Source organism: Lepisma saccharinum, chromosome 5 (assembly GCF_977018435.1).
Source record: "Lepisma saccharinum chromosome 5, izLepSacc3.1, whole genome shotgun sequence".
NCBI classification, from domain to species: domain Eukaryota; kingdom Metazoa; phylum Arthropoda; class Insecta; order Zygentoma; family Lepismatidae; genus Lepisma; species Lepisma saccharinum.
In genome coordinates this window covers 10,950,381-10,974,210 of record NC_139233.1, presented here as the reverse complement: position 1 = coordinate 10,974,210, position 23,830 = coordinate 10,950,381, and the positions used below count along the sequence as shown (strand labels likewise).

At 38.2% G+C, this 23,830-nt stretch overlaps 1 protein-coding gene across 1 annotated transcript in view; it reads right to left on the bottom strand.

Moving 5' to 3' along the window:
• Positions 1–23,830, bottom strand: part of LOC145988214 (venom allergen 3-like) — a 34,733-nt gene that overhangs the window by 2,690 nt on the left and 8,213 nt on the right. Inside the window, exons 3-6 of the mRNA XM_083123058.1 lie at positions 7,147–7,305; positions 5,210–5,291; positions 2,638–2,770; positions 854–1,065 (exon numbers count right to left, since the gene is read on the bottom strand). Of these exons, the coding sequence (XP_082979184.1) occupies positions 854–1,065; positions 2,638–2,770; positions 5,210–5,291; positions 7,147–7,305 (586 nt within the window). The remainder of the gene's footprint in view (positions 1–853; positions 1,066–2,637; positions 2,771–5,209; positions 5,292–7,146; positions 7,306–23,830) is intronic.

Here is a 23,830-nt window from a genome sequence, read left to right as displayed (position 1 = left end):
AACGTCACAAAGAAAAACTGTTTTCTTATGTTTGTAATAACCGTAAACTACAAGAAAATAATTCCCCTTCACTAACTGCTCTTTAGCATTGTATGAGAAAACCATTTCCCTTCCTCAGTTTCCAAGAATGTCAGGCTTCTTATCTGTTCAATAACCTCACCTCCCATCTTCCCAGTGCATTTGTTTTCAAACAAAATCCTTGAAACCTCTGGAAATCAGTTAACATAATATTAGAACATAGTAGACAAGAGAGTTGTTCTATTTTTTGTCATAAGAAGTCCGGATATTATACAGAAATCTTGCATAATAATATAAAAATGCATAATTGAAAAACAAAAACATTCCCGTTGTTATAATTTTAAATGACTGAAGGGGAAAAGACAAGTACTTTTCCAACTTGCTTATTTTATATTTTGCTCATCTTACTATGTACCAATCCTGTTGTGTAATTCGGTTGCTTTTTCAGTGAAGTAACTGAATTCCAGATAGAAAGTAACTTTCCAAAAGTCTCTTATTATATTTTCTGTCAGCTGTACAGTCAACGGCAACGATAATGGTAGGCAAATTATCCATCCCTAATTTCATTACTTTTTTATTCTACAGCCTGCGTTGTTTTGAGGAATTAAACTCTGTCGGTTCGAATCAGGCATTGTTCTCTGCCTATTGGCATATTTATTTCAATTCATTGTCATTACATTGTGTAATTCAGATCGAATGAAAATGGTGGTGGACAATTAGCCTACTGTTTCTTTCGCCGTTGGGTGTACAACTTAACTTTAATTACATTTTTAAAAGTGACATTTTATTCAATAAGAACTGAATTTTCCCCAGTATTGAAAAACATCCTTCTCACCACAAAGGCCATTCTTGCAGTTGCCAGTGTCCTTGGGGCAAGCAGTGCAGGGCCCCCCTACTTTGTACATTGGGTGCCCCAGGAAATTGCCTGCAGGGCCATAGTTGCAGTTAACATCCGTCCAATTGATTCCCTGTTGCTTCCTTATGGACTTTCCGCAGCCAACTAGGTAGGTGTCGCCCCACACAACTTGCGTGTAGTGACCAGTTTTCCTATGAAAGATAAGTTGGAGATATATATATATAAACTGTAGGGCCTCCTCTTTTTTTTTTCAAGCACACTAAAACGATGTGCTTAAGAATACATATAAACAAGCCTTTGATAATAGTTTTTCTTGTATGTACGCATTGCTTGCATTATAGAATTATTTTCCTGTAGTTTACAGTTATTACAAGCATAAGAAAACAGTTTTTCTTTGTTTTGTTTTTGTTGTTTTTAAATAACCAAGAAGTTTGAAATGTACATTTAATGAATTCAAAATGAGAAACTCTCTACCAGATGTGGAAACCACAGGAATATATAATATAAGTTGTTCATGTTCAAAGGATTATGTGGGACAAACAGCAAGGAAAATGGCAATAAGATGGCACGAACATGATTTGGACATTATAAATCTAAACCCAAGAACAGGTTTGTCAACTCATATTATTGAAGCATTTGATTAAAAAGAGAAGGGTTTTAAAAAGATTAACGGGAAACACAGAGTTGAATGTCTGGGAAGCTTCGTTCATTGCAGAAGAACACTGGAATAAATTAAATAATGAAAATGGTAACATAGATCCAGTATGGAGTTTTCTTTTTCACAAATGGAGTAAGCCACCATCTTTAAAATTTAATGTAAGAGAAAACATCAAGAGACTTTGTGAAAACAATGATGAATTTGAATTACCTGATGATATTTGAGATTCATAATTTTAAAAAATCTGAAATAAAAATAAAACAGACTGCTTTTTTCACTGTTAAGTTGCTATATTACAACAATGTAACATTGACAACATCCATTATATAACGGATTATTTTTGTTTAAAAAATTACAAGCATTGTTATAACTGTATCTTTAGTCAAAATGAAAATAAATGTGTGATGAAAGGAGCGTGTGTTCTGAAACATCACAAAGAAAAACTGTTTTCTTATGCTTGTAATAACCGTAAACTACAGGAAAATAATAAGCCTTTGATAATGTTATGCTTTCTATGATTATTTCTATCTTATTTCTGTGATGGGTTATAGTCTGTTAACATTTTTAAGAAAGTGTAACATACAATTGTAAAGGGGAATATTTTTCTTTTTGAATCTAATGTCTGTAAAATAGCGGGGGGGAAGACTGATAATTGTAATGTAAAGCAATTGTGTATGTTTTATATGCATATTATAATGGACAAAAACGGATTAAAATCTGTTAGGTCCAAAAATAAAATAATAGGTTTGAAGTTACTCAGTGAGTTTGCCTTGATGTTAACAATAACGCTTGGCTTTCCATTTTCACCAAAGAAGAGCAGTGTTCAATGATTGTTCTTTAGTTGTCTGAAGGTGTATCAGGCACAGTAATCTATGTAAAATTTCAGCCTAGAGTGGAACAGTGTTTTTCAGAGAGGAAATGTCTACAAATGGACTGAAAAGTTCAACATTGGTTGCACATATGTTCAAGTATTGGAGTGGCATGTCACATAACCTAGTGTTGCAATAATGCTGCCAGCTGACAGAACCATAAATATAACTACATTGTGGATAATTATTGACTCACCTTGTATATCAAAGATAAACAAGAGAAGCTCATAACCAACCTTCCAAATGTGTACCGCTGCACATGTCGAGAATCGAAGATCTCTACTTCATCAAACCAGTCGCTGATGGCCTTTGTCCAATTCAAGGGTTTCCCATAAATGCTGTAACGGTTCTGTCCAACGTTGAATCTTTCTGTCAAATACAGGAAGAATAAAGTTGCATTCAATATCCACATATGCTGAAGAGTGAAGATAAAGGTATTTCAACCATATGATAAAGCCATCATACGTATTTTCAGAACCCTTGAATTTGAGACTTTTTTTTTATTTATGCAGTATCATAATTACCAAGAAGGTGTAAACATAAAATTGCACATTTACATGTTAACCCTTGGAACTATTGCTAACTTCAGTGGATACTCATTATGACTTTTTCACGTGTACATTTTATTTACAATATAATTTCTTTCATTTCAAGTATTTCTATTAAATATCCAGGGCTTCTTATCTCTAAACTTAGTATTAAATAACTCTTGTCTGTCACGTTCTTCTAATATTTCTTCATGGCCTCCCCGATGTCGCAGTGGTAGCATCGTCGCCTTGTAATCAAGGGGTTCTGGGTTCGACATTCGGTGGAAGCACGTAGTGCTTCAGATCACACTTTAAACTGTAGGTCTAGTCCTGATTAACCTTACTGTACATAAACTTAAAATGCCAAATCAACCAACCAATCTAATATTTCTTCAATCTCTGATTTCAACAGGTATTACGGATTTTTCTAGAACACAAGTGGAGAGAGAGAGAGAGAGAGACACTCTCTTCCCTTTCTGTTTGTGTGTATATATATATATATATATATATATATATATAATTAGTTGATGTGTATGCACAATGCCTTGCAGGGGCGGTGCCTGAAAAATTTGACCGGGTGGGCAGGATCCACATATTGTTAAATTATGGTGGGCAGATATGAAGTACACACACACACTAATATACAAATATATGTGTGTGTGTATACATATATATATATATATTGTGGAACTATTCAAGAGAGAGACTGTAAAAAGGTAAAATCTCTCGCCAGACATCAATATATAAAGTTTCACAGTCATGGACTCCCATGTTATTGTCTTCCACATCCTGGAAAAGCTGTCTACGAATGTTCTTTTTGAGAGGGGCAAACAAATGGAAGTCCGATAAGGCTAAATCAGAAATGTAAGGGAGTTGGGGCATTACTGACCACCCATTTTGGCAATGGCCTGTCACTTTTCCATTGACACATGGGGATGGGCATTATCGTGGTTCAAAACAAAACTGTCCAGTGGAATGTGCTTTCTTTCTCGTCGAATAGCATCCCTCAACTTTTTTTAAAGCTCACACATACCGAGCATTGTTCATTCGTGCACCATGTTCCAAGAAGTCCGTACAGGTCTGCCACTTCGATGTTTATCCGCCACAGAGGTTTCCCCCTCTTGGAACTTCTTCATCCATCTTCTTACATTGCTAATGTTAATTGCGTCCTCTCCACATGCCAACTGCGACCTGCTATGGATCTCCAGTGCCCAACAACCCTCTATTTGCAAGAACTTCATTAGAGCTCTTTGTTTTTGTTTTTTTCTGCTATTCATGTTTATTTAGTTACCAGAAAATGGAAAATTATGTGCATTAGTAACATATCACATTATGTGTCTGTGAAGTTTCATTGGAATCCGATAACAATATGAGGAGTTATTAAGGTGGAGGCATTATGATCTTTGTATATTTCATTTAGATTGTTTGGCTACCAGGGCCAACTCCAGCCGCCCCCTAGCTACGGCTCTGAACTTGATAAGACTGTAAGAAAAGCAGACATTGCGAGGAAGAAAATTTTACGAAATGTATTTTTGTTTGAAATCGAGGGGTACAATTGGCCCTCTGTGCCTCCGCCCCTTAGCAGGTGCCATTGGCCATCTGGAAGGAAAATGCAAGAAATAGGTGAAAACTAATTCCATCTTAAGTATCCTTTTGCCCTGCTACTCTTAGATTCTGCTAGTATTGCTTTTTTTTACTTAAATTTTTGCCCCCAGAATTAATTTCTGTCCAAGGTTGAGGGACAATGCTCCCTTCCTTGTGGTTGTGCCACTGATATGAAGTTGGCACCCTTGGATTACCACACTATCGAAATCAGACATGCATGACCAAAAACGCTGGAACATGGATCGAAGTTATTTTCATACCACATGGAAATAACGTGGAGAAAGTGTTTTCATTTACGTATATGTTTGGTTGTTCTTAGATATTTGTTTTATCCTGTACGATTTTGTACTCCCTACTTCAGAAAACGTGAAAGCCACAGAAGTGTTGATCATAAAGTTTTAAATAAGATAAAATTGACAGGTATTATTCATGAACATTTTTTCTACCGAATTTCCTTTTCTTAGTAAACTAATGTAAATCCAAAAAGAGCGAAACTTCTTAGAGAAGAATTTGTGAACCTTTCTAGTATCGACAATATTCATAAGAAAAACGTGTACGAAGTCAATACAAGAATATCCTTTTTTATTGAAGCATTGACGTTTTCCTAAACACATCTTCATTTTGTTTGGGTGGGTACTTGCCCATCAGTCCCTGATGCCCTGTCACCAAGACTTACCAGTATTTCTGCACTTGTCGTGGTTGTTACTGCACTGATCAGACCACCGTTGAGCAATCTCTGCCAGCTCTTTGTCCCACATCTACAAAATACGATCTTTTAGAATGAAGGAACTACATTTCTAGCTCTTTACCAAAGTAGCATACAATAGCCTTTTACTCAACTGGATTGTATTTGTTAACCAGAGTGGAGAGGATGATGGGAGGAAAGATAGAAACATGGAAACTGAATGAGTATCATAACTTCATCTGCATTTGTCTTGGTTGATTGACGAAATTCTAAGAAAAGCAATTTGTCAGAAATGCATATCCAATAAATATATACTGTATTTATTGTACGTGATAAATATTACAATAACATATAATAAACTATTTAATATTAATTGGTGAATTTAAAAACTTACCCCCACCCCTGAATTACGTGGTGCCATATTTAAATAAATCTATGAGATGAAAGTTTACAGAAGCTAAAAATAATGCGCAGATGAGAAGGAAACAGGATCAAAAATCAAATTCTCTATTGCTACCCCCCCTCTCATGAGGTACTACAAAATGTTAATTACCACGGCTATAGAAATATCTTAATCTCAGGGGATAGGTTCTTTATTCGAGAATTCTAAATAAGAAAGCGTTTTATAGCCAAGAGGATATAGTTAAATGCGGATCTATATTCTGAAAACTGTACACAATACAGAGAAAAATATATAGCGAAGCTTGTATGTAAAATGAAATATATATATATATATATATGTTGATTCCAAATTTACATCCGTTATATTCTTCTTATATATATATATATAAGTATGTGTGTGTGTGTGTGTATCATTGAACAGAAATCTTCTTCAAATAGAAACAGATTATCCTTCCAATAAGAAAGACTTCTTCTTCTTTTCTTCTCCTAATTTTGGGAAAAGGCTTCTTCTTCCTTCCTTCCTATCTTTGATTTGGGAACATGCATCATCTTCTTTTCTATCGTTGATTAGTGAAAAGGCTTCTTCTTTTCTTCCTTCTATTTTGGGAAAAGGCTTCTTCTTCTTTTCTTCCTTCTATTTTGGGAAAAGGCTTCTTCTTCCTTTCTATCGTTGATTAGTGAAAAGGCTTCTTCTTCTTCTTTTTTTGTTCCTTCTATTTTGGGAACAGGCTTCTTCTTCCTTTCTATCGTTGATTAGTGAAAAGGCTTCTTCTTCTTTTGTTCCTTCTATTTTTGGAAAAGGCTTCTTCTTCCTTTCTATCATTGATTAGTGAAAAGGCTTCTTTTATTTCTTCTAATTTATTTTCTTTCTCCTTTGGTAAGCGTAATCCCCGCTTCTTTGGAATAATTATACAGCAACACAAGCTATACCTATAGAAAGATTAGGGGCGTCTAAACTGACGGTAGCGCCACCTCCTATGTAACGACCAAAAGGGGAATAGCCCAGGATCGCAAGCGCTACCTATGGCCCAGTGCGTCTAATAAGGAACGCAACCATAAGTGCTTTGGGGCGTCTAATTTGGACACAGCTCCACCGAGGGACGGACAACCACAAAAGCTGATGATTTTCTCTTCGTCAGAGGTATTAAATCAGATTTTGTTCACTAGGATCAAAAAGGATACATTTTGAATTCATTTGCTCACTTATTAACTTTCCTAATGGTTTCATATACGAGCATATTCTTAATTATCTTAATTGGCTATTTACAACATTTTATTCATTCCTATAATTTTTATACTCTTCCTTTATGTATTTTGCATTTACTATAATATATATAATCACACTTCTCCGCTCCTGGTTTCTACAATTAACTGCTCCTGTCTATATGGCGTGCTGCCATCTATCGGCACTCTCGTGAAACATTTCTTCCTTGCATTTCTCATTTTGTCGTCGGAACTGGCACGTGACACTATGACCTATAGTTCTCTGACTCATACACTACCTAATAAAATTAATAACATCTCACCATTTCTCTCATGTTACCAGCAGGTGGCTGGGGCCCAGGGAGTCCACGCTTCTCCACGCCCCTGGCCACACGAGACCTGAGGCTATTGTGAACGTCCAGAATCTCTATCTTCTCCTCATCTGTAATTGGGGGGAGAGCCCCACAACCAGGTGCAGGGCCCTGAAAAATAAAGGTTTTTGTAAATATACAAGGCATGATAAAAATAAAAAAGTATTGACACTCGTATAACCCTTAATTTCAGTGGTGAGAATTTAGACTCTCTCCCACCTAGGAATTTTGACACTCATGGTAACCGAGAGTGGAATAATGCATAGGACAAAGATCTAATTGCCACTTTTCTTGAGCTCGGTACACCACTCTTATGTGGGTGTTCATTGGTGAAGTGTCATGGCCAAATCGCGATTCCAACCGTCTGATGACATCTACGAGAGAATTTATAACTATTCATTCCATATAAACGCAAATAGAGAAATCACAAATAAAGTACATTTATTATTGAGCAAGTGCTTTCCCCCCCCCCCCTAGAGGAGTTAAAAAGTAACGACAACCATCCAATACTTCCTCATTCACATTTTGAAATCTATATATACATAATATTACATATATTAATATTATGAATATAATATATATCATTCGGATATAATATCATTAACATTTCAATGCTTTGGAAGAAGTTAGTAAAATTTCCCCTTCACTGGAAAATTTTCAAAATACTTCACTGACTTTCAAAAGTACTCTAAAAAGTATGCTAACTATAAAATAGTCTTTCAATGCAAGGATGAAATAATACCTTTTCATAACATTTCAGCATTGAACAAAGAGAAACTTACATTTTATCATCTCTCACCAACACTAGCGTACGCAGAATTTTTTTCGGAGGGGGTTGGAATTGTAAAGGTGGATAGAGTAGAGGCGGCAAATGTGGAATACCGTTTTTGTTTTGAACTATAATTACTTTATTTGTGCACATTTTGATATGAAAATTCAACAAAAAAATACAATACACATTCCTTTTAAAAAAAAAACACTCAGAATATTTGAAATAATTAATGTGCTTTTGAAGAAAAAAAATATTAGTGAATAAAGTGCGAAATGTCAACAAAATGAAAGTGGGGGGTAATGTGGAATATAGTATTCCACATTACCCTCATAATTAGAGATTACACAACTTTGACACTTAGCCTTATTGTTCTGTTAATTTATGTTAATTCGACATTCGTTATGCAGTTAAATGAAAAACTACAAACTTACTTGCAAAAATCGCAAATAAACACATCTTCCTCTGATGCACTACAGAGGTCATGGGCCCAGAATTCACATAATAAACACTGGATCCACTTACTGCCTGGAACATCAGTCGACCAATTCTCTCCACAAGAGAGACCTACACTTTCACCAATCACACTACAATGATCAGAGGTGATTCCATCACTTTCAATGGTCGATTCACTTGTTGTACTTGCAATGTCTTCCTGCTTCTTTCCACGCTGTGTTCTGGATTTTGCCATTTCATCTTTTCCTTTCCCTTCACACTGATTTGATTCTTTGAAGATACATCTCTTGCAAGAGTTGCTTTTCTTTGACTTCTTCTTTTCTGATTCATGAAGAGAGTGTTGTAGAGAATGTTTATAAGGTGTTCCTGTGAGTACAGTTGAGGAAGTGGTTCTGCTTCCCCTCTTGGATTATGCATTACTTGTAGTTGGAACTGGAGATATATCCCATGGTGTTAATGCATGGTTGGGTTGAGTTGATCGGCGAGTATAGACAGCATTTGTAGACTTTTCACTTGGTGAAGTTGTTTCCTGTACAGGCGATGTGGGATTTTCAGTTGGCGAAGATGTGGATGGTTGTGGATTAACACTATCAGGAGGTAGAGAGACGTTATTACTGGCTGTGTTGGTAGCTCCAATGAAATCACTATCCCTAAAAACGGTGGATTCAGGGGATGAATCCCTGTGCATTTGAATCCATTAACAGCAATCTTGCCCGACTGAGCACGTAGGTAAGCTCTGGAAAAGAGTTATCCTACGTCAAAATGAGTTGCTCTTCTCCCATGGTTACGGAGAAACAATCTCAACTCCTGTTGTAATATCTCTTCAGAGGGCCCAAGAATGTTCTATCAAGAGGTTGTAGCTTATGTGTCGAGTGTGGTGGCAAAGAAATTATAACAACAGATTCTTCCCGAGCTAGGTCAATAACCTCAATATTCCTGATGTGGCTGTAGTGGCCATCAAGTATGAGGAGTACTGGGTCATCTTTGCTTGGCTTCACTTTACTGATGAAGTGACGAAACCAGTTAGTGAATATTGAGAGTTGAATCCAGCCTGAGGGATGGTACGCTGCGATGGAACCTGGAGGTGCATATTTCATCAGTTGAACATTTTCATTTTTCCTTGGAAAAATTAACATGGGAGGGACAAATGAACCACCCGCACTCATACATGTTACTACAGTTATTAGTGATCCTCGCTCAGCGGATGTCAGAGTACCCACCTGTCTTTTCCCCTTTAATGCAATGATTTTGTCCTGTTTGGTTTGCACCACAGTAAGTCCACTCTCATCTACGTTATACACACGGTCAGGGGGGGAAATTGAACTTCTTGTAGGCATCTTCCAAGTTGTTGAAAAATTTAGCCACGTTTTCGCGACTGAAGCCATTTACTCTCGCAAATGAGGTTCCATTGGGATTTCGATGAGTCACTACATCTTTATGTCTTTGCATAAACAATCTAAACCAGTCTTTACCAGCACATTCTCTTACCACAGAGAATGGGTGCTTCACATTATTTCGAACAGCTAATTGATAAGCAACTGAACAAATGTCACGTTTTGTGAGTCCATAGTAACGAGATTCCATTTCTAAGACATAACTGACAAGATCATTTTCCATGGCTGGAGAGAAGATTGGCTCTCGACCTACACGTATTCTTGCAGCGTCATCTGCAGATTTGTCAGAATGTTCTCTAACTAATCAAAATAATGTGGTCCGTGGAACATCATGTTTTGCTGGCACGCAGAAATCCCATTTCTTTTTGCCTGAAATTTTGAGGGTGTCTTGAACCCCCCACAACATGATAAACATTCTCTGCCATTTAGCTGTACCTTATAACTGCATGCAGGAAGTCATAAAACTATAAAAACGTGATTTTAACAAATTGTATCAAGGCCTGAAAAAGAGAGGGTAATGTGGAATAGTATTCCACATTAACCACCTTCACCTATTCCACATTACCCGCTAACTACTTTTCTTTTTTAATCTTAAATTAGATAATAACGGAAACTTCCAGGACACCTAATTGACAATGCTTATTTAGCTACGACATTGGCGAACAATGTCACATAGAACACTTGCAGAAATCTTACCTTGTGTTTGCGTTGTGTGTACAAAACGACGGTAACGAAAAAAAGTCCGCCCCCTCCAAAACAGCTTTATGTGCTCTGTCAGCAAACATTCACAATGGATGGCGGGGATTGCTTCAGTTCTGCCATCTGTACATACCGTCTGATGGTTCTAAACTACCCCGATAGATTGTAGACGTATGTAGTTGTAAATATCATGGTATTCCACTTTTGCCGACCATTCCACATTCGCCGCCTCTACTCTATTACATAGCTGCGTTCTAGGAGACAGGATACACAATAAAATATTTCGTAATTATCATTTTTAACCTTCGTTTTAAAAGTTGTTCAATTGCAAAAATTGTAAGAGAAGTGCGCATTTACCATCTTGGTGTTTTCCGAGTTCTTTACAGCTTTCATTTGAAATTGTTAATTTTCTCAAAATTTCGGGAGGGGCTGTACTCCCACCAATCACCCCCCCCCCCATTCACACACATACACACACTGCGTACGCCAGTACATACCAACATACTTTATCTTTTGGAAAAGCACTCCAAACGGGAAAGAAACTGAGATCATAATTCACACATTGTTTACAAATCCGTGTCACCAACTAGGTCCCGCTGAGCTGTGATAAAGACAAACTGATTAGTGAACTCGCTCACAGAACCGGATGTTCTGTACCTGCGTGAGTCACACCCATTGGTCACACACGAACTCGTTCGCGAAGCATCGAGGGTTGATAAGCAAATCGAACTGCCCCTTGCCTTGTTGCAAGGATAAATGCAAGTATTCCGGAAAGTAAACGAAGAAAAGGCAGTGACAGACAGTTTATTTACAAAACAATCATTTATAAATTAGTGAAAGTCTCTTGGACAGAAGTTAAATAATTTACGATGACGAAAAAAGCAAGTGACGATTCGTGTGAGCATCCCATTAGAATTCTACACAGGGAGTTTGTGAGCCAGACATATCTACGCTAACCCAATACGACGCCACTCCGATCAAGAACAATATTTACCACCACACAAGAGGTAAGATATATTCTAAGTTACTCAAAGTTTACAAGAACTTCATTGTGTACTGGATTGAATCAATCAGTAATGACATGATAACAAAATAATAGCCTGTAACGGTTAAATTGACGAAAAGTAATTTAGAATGCATATGTAAAACGGTACGTCGACAGTACTTCTATTGAGAGTTGTTCAAATTTTCACTTTATGGAAGAAGGTTCAGAATTTTTATTTGCAATGGTATCCTTTCTTCTTCCAAATAAACAAACACCGCATGCCCCCAGTTATTAAACGTACGGTTGATGAATGCTCTACTCGTAAATGCGGTTTACAACTTTCACCAAGATGTGACTTATGAAATTCTGAACAAGCACCGGCTTACGCAGGGAGGATTGTATTGTTAAGTTATGACTATACCTCGGATTTTAGGTTTTTAACCTATTTTTTCCTTTACAGGTATGTAAGATATAATAAGTTATGTCAGCGTTTCGTTAAAAAACTCAACAACTGATCAAGTTTTTTAGTATCTAAAAAAAAATATTTTGCTTGTTAGAACCTATTTTAGGTCTATGTGCCTAAATCAAGCCTCTTTTTAGGTTTTTATATATCCTTAAACGTTTTACAGGATTTTTGTCACACAAAGACATTTGCTTTGGTCACGAAAAAATTTAATAACGAATGTGTATGAAACGTACTCTCTGTCGATTTCCCTTCCTCCCAAGTCCATGGTGATTTTTCAAAGCTATAAACAAAGCAAAATGTCTGGTGCCACTGTTACCTGTACAGTCCAAAGTGCAAACTTCTGATCTGTGTTGTCCTGCTCACTTCGGTGCTTTGTGGCATTCACGTCTTGCAAATTAACATTTCAGCATTGAACATTTCACCACTGACTATGCTTTTGTTTAAAGATTATTTTCAGCATAAGAAGGTCCTCACAGACAAAGTTGCGGAGTTTGACTGTGGATAACATGGAAAACGATTGTTGGCTAACTATACGTCGAAGAGTGGATTTTAATACGTAGTAAATTTCCAAGGATAAGTTCTGCCATCGCCGTTGAGTTAGGCAACACACATAACGTTATGCAAGATAGTGCGTATTTCAGCATATAGATTAGGGATGGCCAGATACGGATCCTGGCGGATCCGAAATCCGGATCCTTTTGGTTCCGGATCCTAAAATTTTTCGGATCCGGAATTTTCAGATCCGGATCCGGTACTTTCGGATCCGGATCCAGAACTTTCGGATCCGGATCCAGAACTTTCGGATCCGAATCCAGAACTTTTGGATCCGGATCCGTTTTGCCATCCCACATGCGCTTCTTTGGAAAGTAAGAATGTGTTTATAACATATTGTTACCTGCTAATATACATACACTCATGCTCATAAATTAAGGATAATAGAGGTTTTGGTGCCCCACGATACAGCACTGAAACAAACTAGTTGTGGGAGCACAGACACATGCTGAACACACAAGAAAGACACCCACATACCTTGTTTAACCCTGTTTATTGCAGAAAACGTGAGAAAAACCAAAGAGCGCACATATGATACAAAGCAAAGGAGCATGTGCACAGGTTTTAGTATGGAATGTGATGTCCATGCACATTGACACATGCAGTACAACGGCTTGGCATACTCTGGAGGAGGTTGTCGAGCAACTGCTGGGGTATGGCCTCCCATTCTTGCACCAGTGCCTGTCGGAGCTCCTGAAGAGTCCGAGGAGGTGGAAGACATGCGGCAACACGTCGGCCTAGAGCATCCCAAGCATGTTCGATTGGGTTGAGGTCGGGGAAATAGGCAGGCCACTCCATTCGTATGATGTCTTCTGTTTGAAGGTACTCCTCCACAATAGCAGCTCGGTGTGGCCTGGCATTGTCATCCATCAGGAGGAACGTAGGACTGACTGCACCTCTGGAAAGACGAACGTAGTCTTGCAGAATAACATCCCGGTACACCTGACCTGTTACAGTACTTCTGTCGAAGATATGCAAGGATGTACGTGAACCCAGGGTAATGCCACCCCACACCATGACACCACCACCTCCATACTGGTCCATTTCGACGATGTTACCGGGTCGGTATCTGGTTCCTGGTTCACGCCAGATGGTTACACGACGAGAATCAGTGTTGAGACTATACCTGGACTCGTCAGTGAAGAGTACCTGAGACCATTCTTCCATTGTCCATTGTCCTGTGTTCTCTACACCTGTTGTTAGGGGCTACTGTGACCATGTGACAGTGGAATGCAAATTGCAGTTCTCCGGGCGAATAAACCGTACCTGTTGAGTCGTCTGTACACAGTGTGTCTGGAAACAACTGTTCCAGTGACAGCTGCAAGGTCTCGAGCAAGGCCCGCGGCAGTACTCCGTCTGTGTCTCCGGGCAGTTACGGTCAGATACCTGTCTTCTCGTGGTGTTGTACGATGTGGACGTCCACTGCTGTAGCGCCGAGACACGTCTCCAGTCTCTTGGAATCATTGCCAAAATCGTGAGATGACACTTTGTGGCACATGGAGCATCTGTGACACGACCTGCTGTCTTTGGCCCGCCTCTAGCCGCCCATTACATCATCAATATGTGTTCGTTGAGCCATTTCACACTCGCACTCACCATTAGCACAACCGAACACAACTGTACACTTCCTATAGGCACTGTACTCTGGTCAGCAGTTTCGCTCCTGTGAGTCATTGGTCTGCTTACAGCGCCACCACACACTGGATCAACGTCATAGTCAACACAGGTTCTTTGGTACAGTACCCGGACATCATTTCAAGCTGCAACGTGCACATCAAATATTTCTTTGTACAAGATTCAGCATTATCCTTAATTTATGAACATGAGTGTATATGTATATATAATATACATACATACACACACACACACACACACACACACACATATATATATATATATATATAGTGTGCGTGCGCGATTTGTAATTAATCAATACACTTACAAGGGAGGTCTAAGTTTCCCCCTCCGATTTCCATGAAACTTGGCAGGTGTATAGAGCCCCCCCCCCTCAAATGTGAAGATGAGGAGAAATTGAAGTGGGGATCTGACCCCGAAACCACGTAAATATGGCATAGGAAGAAAGAGGGGGCATAGGGCCTCTCTATACACCTGCCAAATTTCATGGAAATCGGAGGGGGACACAGGGGTCAGATGATATCCACGTCAATTTGTTCTCATCTTGACATTTGAGGCGGGTTTTGCCCCCTAAAACAGTTTTTTAACCGAAAAAAAACATGTATTTCTTCCTTTGGGCCCCCCTCTGTACACCTGCGAAGTTTCATGAAAATCGGAGGGGGACACAGGGGCCAGATCCTTACTTCAATTTGTCCTCCTCTTGACATTTGAGGGGATTTTGCCCCTAAAACAGTTTTTAGCTGAAACAAAAAAAACACGTATTTCTTCCTTTGGGCCCCTCTATACACCTGCCACGTTTCATGGAAATCGGAGGGGAACACAAGGGTCAGATCCCCACTTCAAAATCGGAAGGGGACACAGGGGTCAAATGCCCACTTAAATTTGTCCTCATCTTGACAGTTGAGGGGGTTCTGCCCCGTAAAACCGTTTTTTAGCTGAAACAAAAAAATACGTATTTCTTCCTTGGGGTCCTACTATACACCTGCCAAGTTTCATGGAAATCGGAGGGGGTCACATAGGTCAAATGCCCACTTAAATTTGTCCTCATATTGACATTTGAGGGGGGTTGCCCCTAAAATCGTTTTTTTAGCCGAAACAAAAAAAAACCACGTATTTCTTCCTTTGGGCCCGTCTATACACACACCTGCCAAGTATCATGGAAATCGGAGGGGGCACTTAGATAACCTCCCTTGTTAGTCTTACACTTTGTAATTATATAACACTGCATATATAATGTTTTATTTTAATTTGTAAAACTGTAACTGTAGAACAATTGTATTTTTGTATAACATTTCTATCTTGTTATATGTGTTAAAGGTTTCATCCTGGAATGGAATGTCTCACATTTATGTGTGTTTTCATTTCCAATACATTCGAATGAGTACATATTCGTTTCAATGGCATATACAAAATCACCTCTGACATTTTATGTTAAACAAGTAAGATTATTTTTGTGCACGAGTGTGTTAGCCGATGCGTAGCAAAGTATTTTAGGAACAACACTTGAAAAAAATTCTTGTAAGACGAACTAATGAAAAATTTATTTGTAATCGAAGATCATAATACCTTTTAAGGTGTGGTAATATTATAATGGGATTGAGATACGAAACTCTCGGATCCGGATCCAGATCCGAATGGATCCGGATTTTTCGGATCCGGATCCCTTTGGCCATCCCTAATATACGAATGTCCCATTTTCATTGCCGGTGACTATACCTAATCAGTATTTTTCAGGAATTTTGAACTATTTTAAGTTCTTTTCAACAGTGACGTGCGGTGAAGGCGACACTTGGGGTACCAATCAGTGGCGTGCCCAAGGGGGGTTGGTGTGGGTCATAACCCCTCCCCCCCTTTAGGGCCCAGTGTTTCTAAAAAAAAGAGAAATGTCAAAGACAGGAAAAGATTGCAAAATGAGGAATGACCGAAGGATTACTAAAACAAAGTACACGTAACTCCCACCTCCTTTCGAAAATCAGAAACGATTTGATTTGACTACTAAGCCAGAGATCCCGGGTTCGAATCTCGGCTTGGCCATGGGTGTTCTTTGTGTGCAGGGCCGTATTAACCTATGAGCAACTTGGGCATTTGCCCGGGACCCCACCAAATGGAAGCTGTAAAGGGCCTCCACCAAAGAAAGCTTTCAACCAGCTGGCTATACTTGTGAAATACTTGTGAAAAATTACATAAGAAGTTGTATTTGAAGAATCAAAAAAACCTCAATATTGTCGTATGTCTACACTCTTCTGGATCCAATTGTAGAACAGCTCTCAGTCGATCTGTTTGTAAATATCTGAAGCTCAGTATACTTTATACCATGGATTGATTTGGCTGTGGTGTGGAAATAAGGCACACTTATTCAAACAATCAATTCTCAGATGCGATTAAGATAATAAATAATCCTACGAAGTACGTAACTTTCTTTCGTTAATGACATTGACATTGTATTAGAACTGAGAGTTCTAAGCATTAGCAATGTCAAACATCAGGAAGACATCCCAATGGAACGGTCTGTATAATATTGTATGTAAGGACCCATTCCGCAGTACATTTCCCAATTCCGAAATTCTCTTTAGAACATATTTGGTTTTAATGGTAACAAACTGCAGCTGAGAAAGATCTTTCTCAAAAATGAAATTTGTAAAAAAAACAGGCTTTGTGCTGCCATGGGACAGAATCTCTTATCCAATCTTTGTTTATTAAGCATTGAACATGAACTTCTTCGTGAATTGAACTTCGATGATATAGTAGATGAATTTTCTGCGAAAAAGACAAGAAAAGTTATAAGTGTTAAGTCTTTGGGAATTTTCTTGAAGAAAGTGTAGTTACTACAATTTCAACAATGAACCTGTCGTTAATTGTCCAGTAGATGGACCGTGCATATATAGTGACATATTTACTGTTAAATATAATTTATATTAAATTATGTACGTAAGTACAGTCTACTGCTCAGTTCCCTGTTTCCGTCTGAATTTACTATATATTGTAGTTACGGTGTCCACTGCTCATAATATACTGTAGACATTTAGACACAGAATTTTACTGCTGCTATAGCGCTACAATTTTCGTCCTGTAACTTTATTTTACTGCGCTATTCTACCTGCAAACCTATCGGCGACATGTTCGATTGTGAATGACTACTGATTCTAAAATCAGGTCTACCATTTCAACTGCTGAAAATTGGTGGCTAACATATTGAGCTAATAAAGCTCCTAGTAAAAAAGTAATTAAAAAATAGGGGGCCCCACAAAACATTTTGCCCAGGGGCCTCCACAAACCTTGATACGGCCCTGTTTGTGTGTGTCCCTTCATCAATTTTATCGTATATTCGCGATTAGCCAAAAGTGGCGGAGAAGCAAAGTAAAATAAATCAAACAATCAATCAATGATTTGATTTGATTTTTGTTACTTAGCGTCGCTTTTTGTCACATTTGGTTAATCGCGAAGATGATACGATAAAATAAATGAAGGGAGAAACACAAAGAACACCTATGCCCAGGTCGGGGTTCGAACCTGGAACTCTTGGTGTCGAAGCGGGCTGTGATAACCACTCCCCCACGGTTGGTTGATTTGGTGTCCACTTTATGTACCGAAAGGCTAATCGGGACTGGACCTACATTTAAAGTGGGATCCGAATCACTATGTGCCTCCATCGGGTACCTTTCCGGGACCACTTGCACTCCCTCACGGAGGTCGGCCGGCAACGAAGATGAGTGGAAAGCTCTAACTATTATATTACGTGGGTATCGGTAAAGGAAACATCATTTTTCCTCAGTGGTACTTTTCAATTGCATTTTTGAAATACAATCTTTGCATATGATTAGGTAACGTTTTTTAAAAAACTTTGCATTACTTGATATTCCTAATTTCTCCATTTCACGATCTCGTTACTGAAGGGTCCGGGCTCGAGCCCTGGCCTGTGCATGAGTGTTTATTTTTATCCACCCTTCACCCGTTTAATTTAATCAACGTTCATCGTCATGGCAGAAGTTAGGTAAAGTGATGGAAGAGCAACGCTAAAAAATGTCCTCCCAGTGCATCTGCAGGGCACTGTGAAATCAGGAGTCCAGAGTTCTCTGTTTATGATTGTCCCTCATGACTTCCATAAGTTCATTAGCTACTTATCGCGATTAAATCTATACAGCTAGAAAAAGTCACGGGAGGTGGCAAAAATTCAATATATTGGAGGGGTTAAACAGGTAACAAAACACACTTTTTTGTAGTTTCTTCAAAAATATTCATTTGGCTTTTTGAGTTCTGGGATACATTTTTCATTCTAAATTATTTCATTATTCACTGCAGAGTACAACACATAGGTACAAGAATGCGCGTTCTTTATGAGGCCCCTTCATCAATTTCATCATATCATCACTCATCCTTATTTTCGCGATAACCAAATGCGGCAGAAAAGCGAAGTAAAATAAACCAAATCAGCAACAACAATTTGAACCCGCGTTCTCATGCCCAAATAAATACATCCGTATTTATAACTGTTTAGCTTACCAATTTTTTAAATTATAGTCCAAGAGATTAGTATATTTAAATAAAACACTACTAAAACGAGAGCGAGAGAGAGTGTGAGCAAATATTTGTTATTTAGAAAATAAAAAAGGAAAGCATAACATTTTTGTCTGCACATATGATGTTCCCATTTCATAAATAATAACCCATATTATACATATTGTACAACGTGTAAAAGTTGTGGTGTAAATACAGAAAACAAGTACTGCAGAAAAATTTCCCCGGAGTTCTTTAGAGGATTTACAATGGAATCTAGAGGAAACGAATCCCCTATCTGTTCCTATAGGAGGTAGCGCGAGGGGTCAAGGGAGGTAGAGGCTAAAATATTCCATTTCCCTTCCGGGGACTGTTTCTACCTGGAACCGGTGAGGCGGAGGAAAGCCAGCTAGAGTAGCTGGTAGGAGCTTGCCCGCTGAATCGCACCGAGGGACGAGAAGCGCGTGAGAAAAAAGTGTTCCACATGAACTGTGGCTTCAACAAGACAATAAATATTGTGATTTGAAACTCGGCTAGACTAGCTACTCTTCAGTGCACGTCACTGCTTTTGAACCTAGTTCAGGATTTTTCGAGCCTAACTTAAGCTTTTTAAGTCCTATTTTAGGATTTTTCGAACCTATTTTATGATTTTAGAGCCTATTTTAGTAACCTAGAAGCACATTTTTTAGACCCTAAAAATCTGAGGTCTAGTTATGAGTAAAGGGAAAAGCCAAAGTTGTAAATGCAAAGTCCCCTTTAAATTCACCCCCCACCCCCACCTCCGCCGATGGCCAAATGATTTAAGACCTTGTAGCTTTCTGTGACTTTGTATTTGAAACTTACATTGACGAAAATAGCACTTTTCCTTCAGGGCCATTTTTTTTAGAAAGCTCTGCTCGCACTGCAGTCTGTGAGGCGTAGTCATGCAGACATTCGAGACTGGTCAAGACGAGAACGAGACAGGCGTCTTTAAAGTGAGACTTTGATAAACTATAATCATAATGCATGATGCATAGAAGGCAAAATTTCTTTATCTGCGACTTTTTCAGACATACTAAGCGGATATCTACCTAATTATAGATCAGTTATATATTATACATAGTAATTTCAAATTGAATTCATTAATTTCAAATGCGAGCCATTAATGCGTGGTTGCAGATATTTCGTATAAAATTCCGTTTGTCGAGAAACGAAGCGCCAAACAGAGAACTTTGAGAAAAGTTGATTGCCTTACTGACCTCTATATTCTGTGAAAGTTCGTTATTTATACTAGATATTTCATGACTCGGGTCGAGAACGAGATGGGCATTTAGAACTCCGTGCGAGACCGAGACTTTGAGGCTGTAAGTCTCATTCTCGTCTTGATCTCGAGGCAGGCCCGTATCCTGGACTTTTTTGGGTATATATACACTTCTGATCCAGGAAGAAAAGAAAAACAATATAATAGATTGGGAATTCATAAGTGAGAGACTAATGATTGTTAACATTAAAGAAGAAGAAGAAAATATAGCAATGATAATAGTTTATGGTCCAAATGAAGATGATACAGTAGAGAATAAAAACATGTTCTATGATTCACTACAGAAAATCATAGATGAAAGAAAAGAAGAAGTATTGATAGTAGGAGATCTAAATGGAAGAGTAGGAAACAATATGGAAGAATGGAGACAGGTAATAGGACAACATGGAGAAGAGACATTAAATGATAATGGTACACGAATCTTAGAATTATGTGTAACAAATGACATGGTAGTGGTAAATACTAAATTCCCACATAAAGAAATCCATAAATACACTAGGGAAGAACCAACAAGAAGGGAAAAATCTATAATTGACTATTTCATAGTAGAGAGAAATTCGATGAGAAAGATAAGAGATGCCAGAGTCAAAAGAGGGGCGGAAATTGGGAGCGACCATAAACTATTAATAATGGAAAGAGTAGTACAAAGAAGTAGAGTGCTAAAAACTAAAGGGAAAAGAAGACAGGAAAAACAAAACAAAATAAGAATAAAGGCATACAAATTAAAAGATACAAAAGTTAAAGAAAAATATCAGCAACTAATAGAAGCAAAGATACAAGAGAAACATGAAAAAGAAGAAAGAGATGTAGATAAGTTGTGGGATGAATTTAAGAAGATTTTGCAACAGTCAGCAGAGGAAAGCTGCGGGAAAACATACATTGGAAACAAAATGAAAAGAACGGCATGGTGGACATATGAGCTGAAAGAAGAAGTCACGCACAAGAAAATACTGTGGAAAAAGTACCTATCAGTTAATGATTTAGAAAGCTTTGAAGAGTATAGGAGACAAAGGGATATAGTTAAAAAGAAAGTGTTAGAGTCTAAAAAGAACTCGTGGAGAAAATTTGGGGAAAGTATGGAAGAGAACAGCCGAGAAAATCAAAAACTATTCTACAAAGTTTTAAAGACCATGAGAAAAGATAAGGAAAGCCCATTAAAATACATAAAAGGAAAAGATGGTAAACTAAGAACAAAACCAGAAGAAATCATGCAAAGATGGAAGGAATACTTCGAAGAATTGCTGAAGGATGAAACACAAACTAACAGGACGGAGGTTCAAACAGGAAATGAAAGAACAGAAGATACAGAAATGGAGGATGAAGAAGAGGAAATAAACGATATCAAAGTAGAAGAATTAAAAGCAGCATTAAAGAAAATGAAGTTAGGTAAGGCTAGTGGACATGATGGTTTAACACCAGAAATGCTTAAATACATGGGAAATGCTGGAGAACAACTGTTTTTGAACCTACTGAATGTTATATGGGAAAAGAAAACTGTACCAAAGGAATGGGAGATATCAGTAATAATCCCAATATTCAAGAAAGGGGATAATAGAGAATGCAGAAACCATCGGGGAATCTCATTGCTCAGTGTGCCAGGGAAGATATATTCAAGAATCCTGGAGAATAGACTCAGAAAATATGTCGAAGAGCAATTAGAAGAAAGTCAAGCAGGCTTTAGACCAGCAAGAAGCGTACAAGACCATATTTTCACCCTCAAACAAATAACAGACAAGACAATAGAATACAATAAAAAGGCACATGTATGTTTTGTAGATCTACAAAAGGCTTTTGACAGAGTTCCTTGGAATGAGATATGGAAATCTTTAGAGAAGAAAGGAGTGGATAAAAACCTAAAAAAAAGCAATCCAAAGTTGGTACAAAGGATGCAGATGCTACGTGAGGACGAGAAACCACCAGTCAGAGGAATTTGAAATAACAACAGGAGTTAAACAGGGAGATATACTATCACCATATCTATTTATAATCTTATTAGATGAAGTAATAAAGGAATGCCATATAAAAATGAAACAATTTCATGTAGGATACTGGAATATGAAATCAATTAAACTAACAGAGCTCATATACGCTGATGATATTATACTAATAGCTAATACACAGGCTAGTTTACAATATAACCTAAATATTCTTAATGAAGAATTAAAGAAAAAGAATATGGAAATAAATATAGAGAAAACTAAAACAATGATAATTAGCAGAGAAAAGACAAACCATAAGATAAAACTGAATAACAAAACTTTAGAACAAGTGACAAATTTCAAGTATCTTGGTTTAATTATAAACAGTCAAGGAAAAGAAGAGGAAGAAATAAGAGATAGAATCATGAAGACAGGAAAGCTATATCAAATGATAAACCGAGGATTTATAGGCAAAAAAGAAATACCTACCCAAACAAAATTCACTGTATATAAAACAATTTATATACCAACACTTACATATAGTAGTGAAAATTGGACAATGACTGGAAAACACCTGCAAAGTGTACAAACAATGGAAATGAGGTACCTCCGAAGAATAAGTGGGAAAACCAGGAAAGATCGGATAAGGAATCAAACCATTCGGCAATCTTTAAATGCTCAGCCACTACAAGAAACAGTTGAACGTAATCAACTCAGATGGTTCGGCCATTTGAGTAGAATGAGTGAGACGAGACTGCCAAAGCAGATATGGGAAGCACGTCCACAAGGAACAAGACCAAAAGGAAGACCAAGAAAGACATGGAATATGAGTGTCAAAGAGATTTTGGAGAAGCGAAGCATAAGATGGAAAGAGGCACAGGAAAAGGCGTTGGACAGAAACGTCTGGAGAGCTCTCTGTAACCCCTCGACACCGGCAGGTAGAAGAGGACGCGACTAAGATAAGATAAGATATACAGTGGCGGCTATTTGGGGGAACCTGAGGGCATTTGCCCCCGAGTTTTTTTGCCACTTTTCTCCTCGTACTATGGCCTCTTAATGCTTGTCCCCTCCCTTGCCCCCTCCCCTTCCCTAGTTTTGGCATCCAATCGCCGATACTGGTCAGAAGTTTTCGGATAGTTCTGAGTTTCGCAAATTAAAAATATTTTCAAATTTCCTTTATTTTTTTTCATACCAGAACCATTGAACAACCACGATAATTTATAAATTAAATTATGCGCATTAGCAATTATTATATAATGAAATATAAATGTGAGATAATTTATAGCCCATTACGAAGGATCAAAGCGGGCCATGGTTAACCAAGAAAGAAAGAGAGAGAGAGAGAGAGAGAGAGAGAGAGAGAGAGAGAGAGAGATAGAGAGAGAGAGAGAGAGATGTCACGTGGTAGCCAGTAGCGGCGATTGGGTGCTAAAACTGGGGGGAAGGACAATTTGCTTGCTCTTAGTAGACAAGTTTGATTTTGAGTTTTTGTTTGAGGTCCACTTTTATACACAGATAGACTAATTGGGACTGGACCTACAGTTTAAAGTGGGATCCGAACCACTATGTACCTCCATCGGGTCTGGGTAGACAAGTCTTAACATTAATAGGTCATAGTGCAGGAGCAAAAGTGGAAATATCCCCCCCATGCCCCTCCAATCGTCGCCACTGCTGATAGCCTTGCATCAATGGCTATAAAACTAAAAGTGCCCAGTTTTGCAGACTGCAGGCTTCTGGACACTCTTCTCTGAACACATTCATTTATGCGAGGACAAAATTGAAATTTTGACAAGTTTGAAAAATCGTCGATGTTATTTTCGTAGCTTTTTATAGGTTCGCATATAAAAATGTCATGGTTCGAGGGGGGGGGCATGACCCCCATGTCCCCACCCCTGGGTACGGGCTTGTCTCGTCTCAGTACCGTTACTTCACCAGAGCATTGGTTCCAAAACTTTCTGACAGCCGTC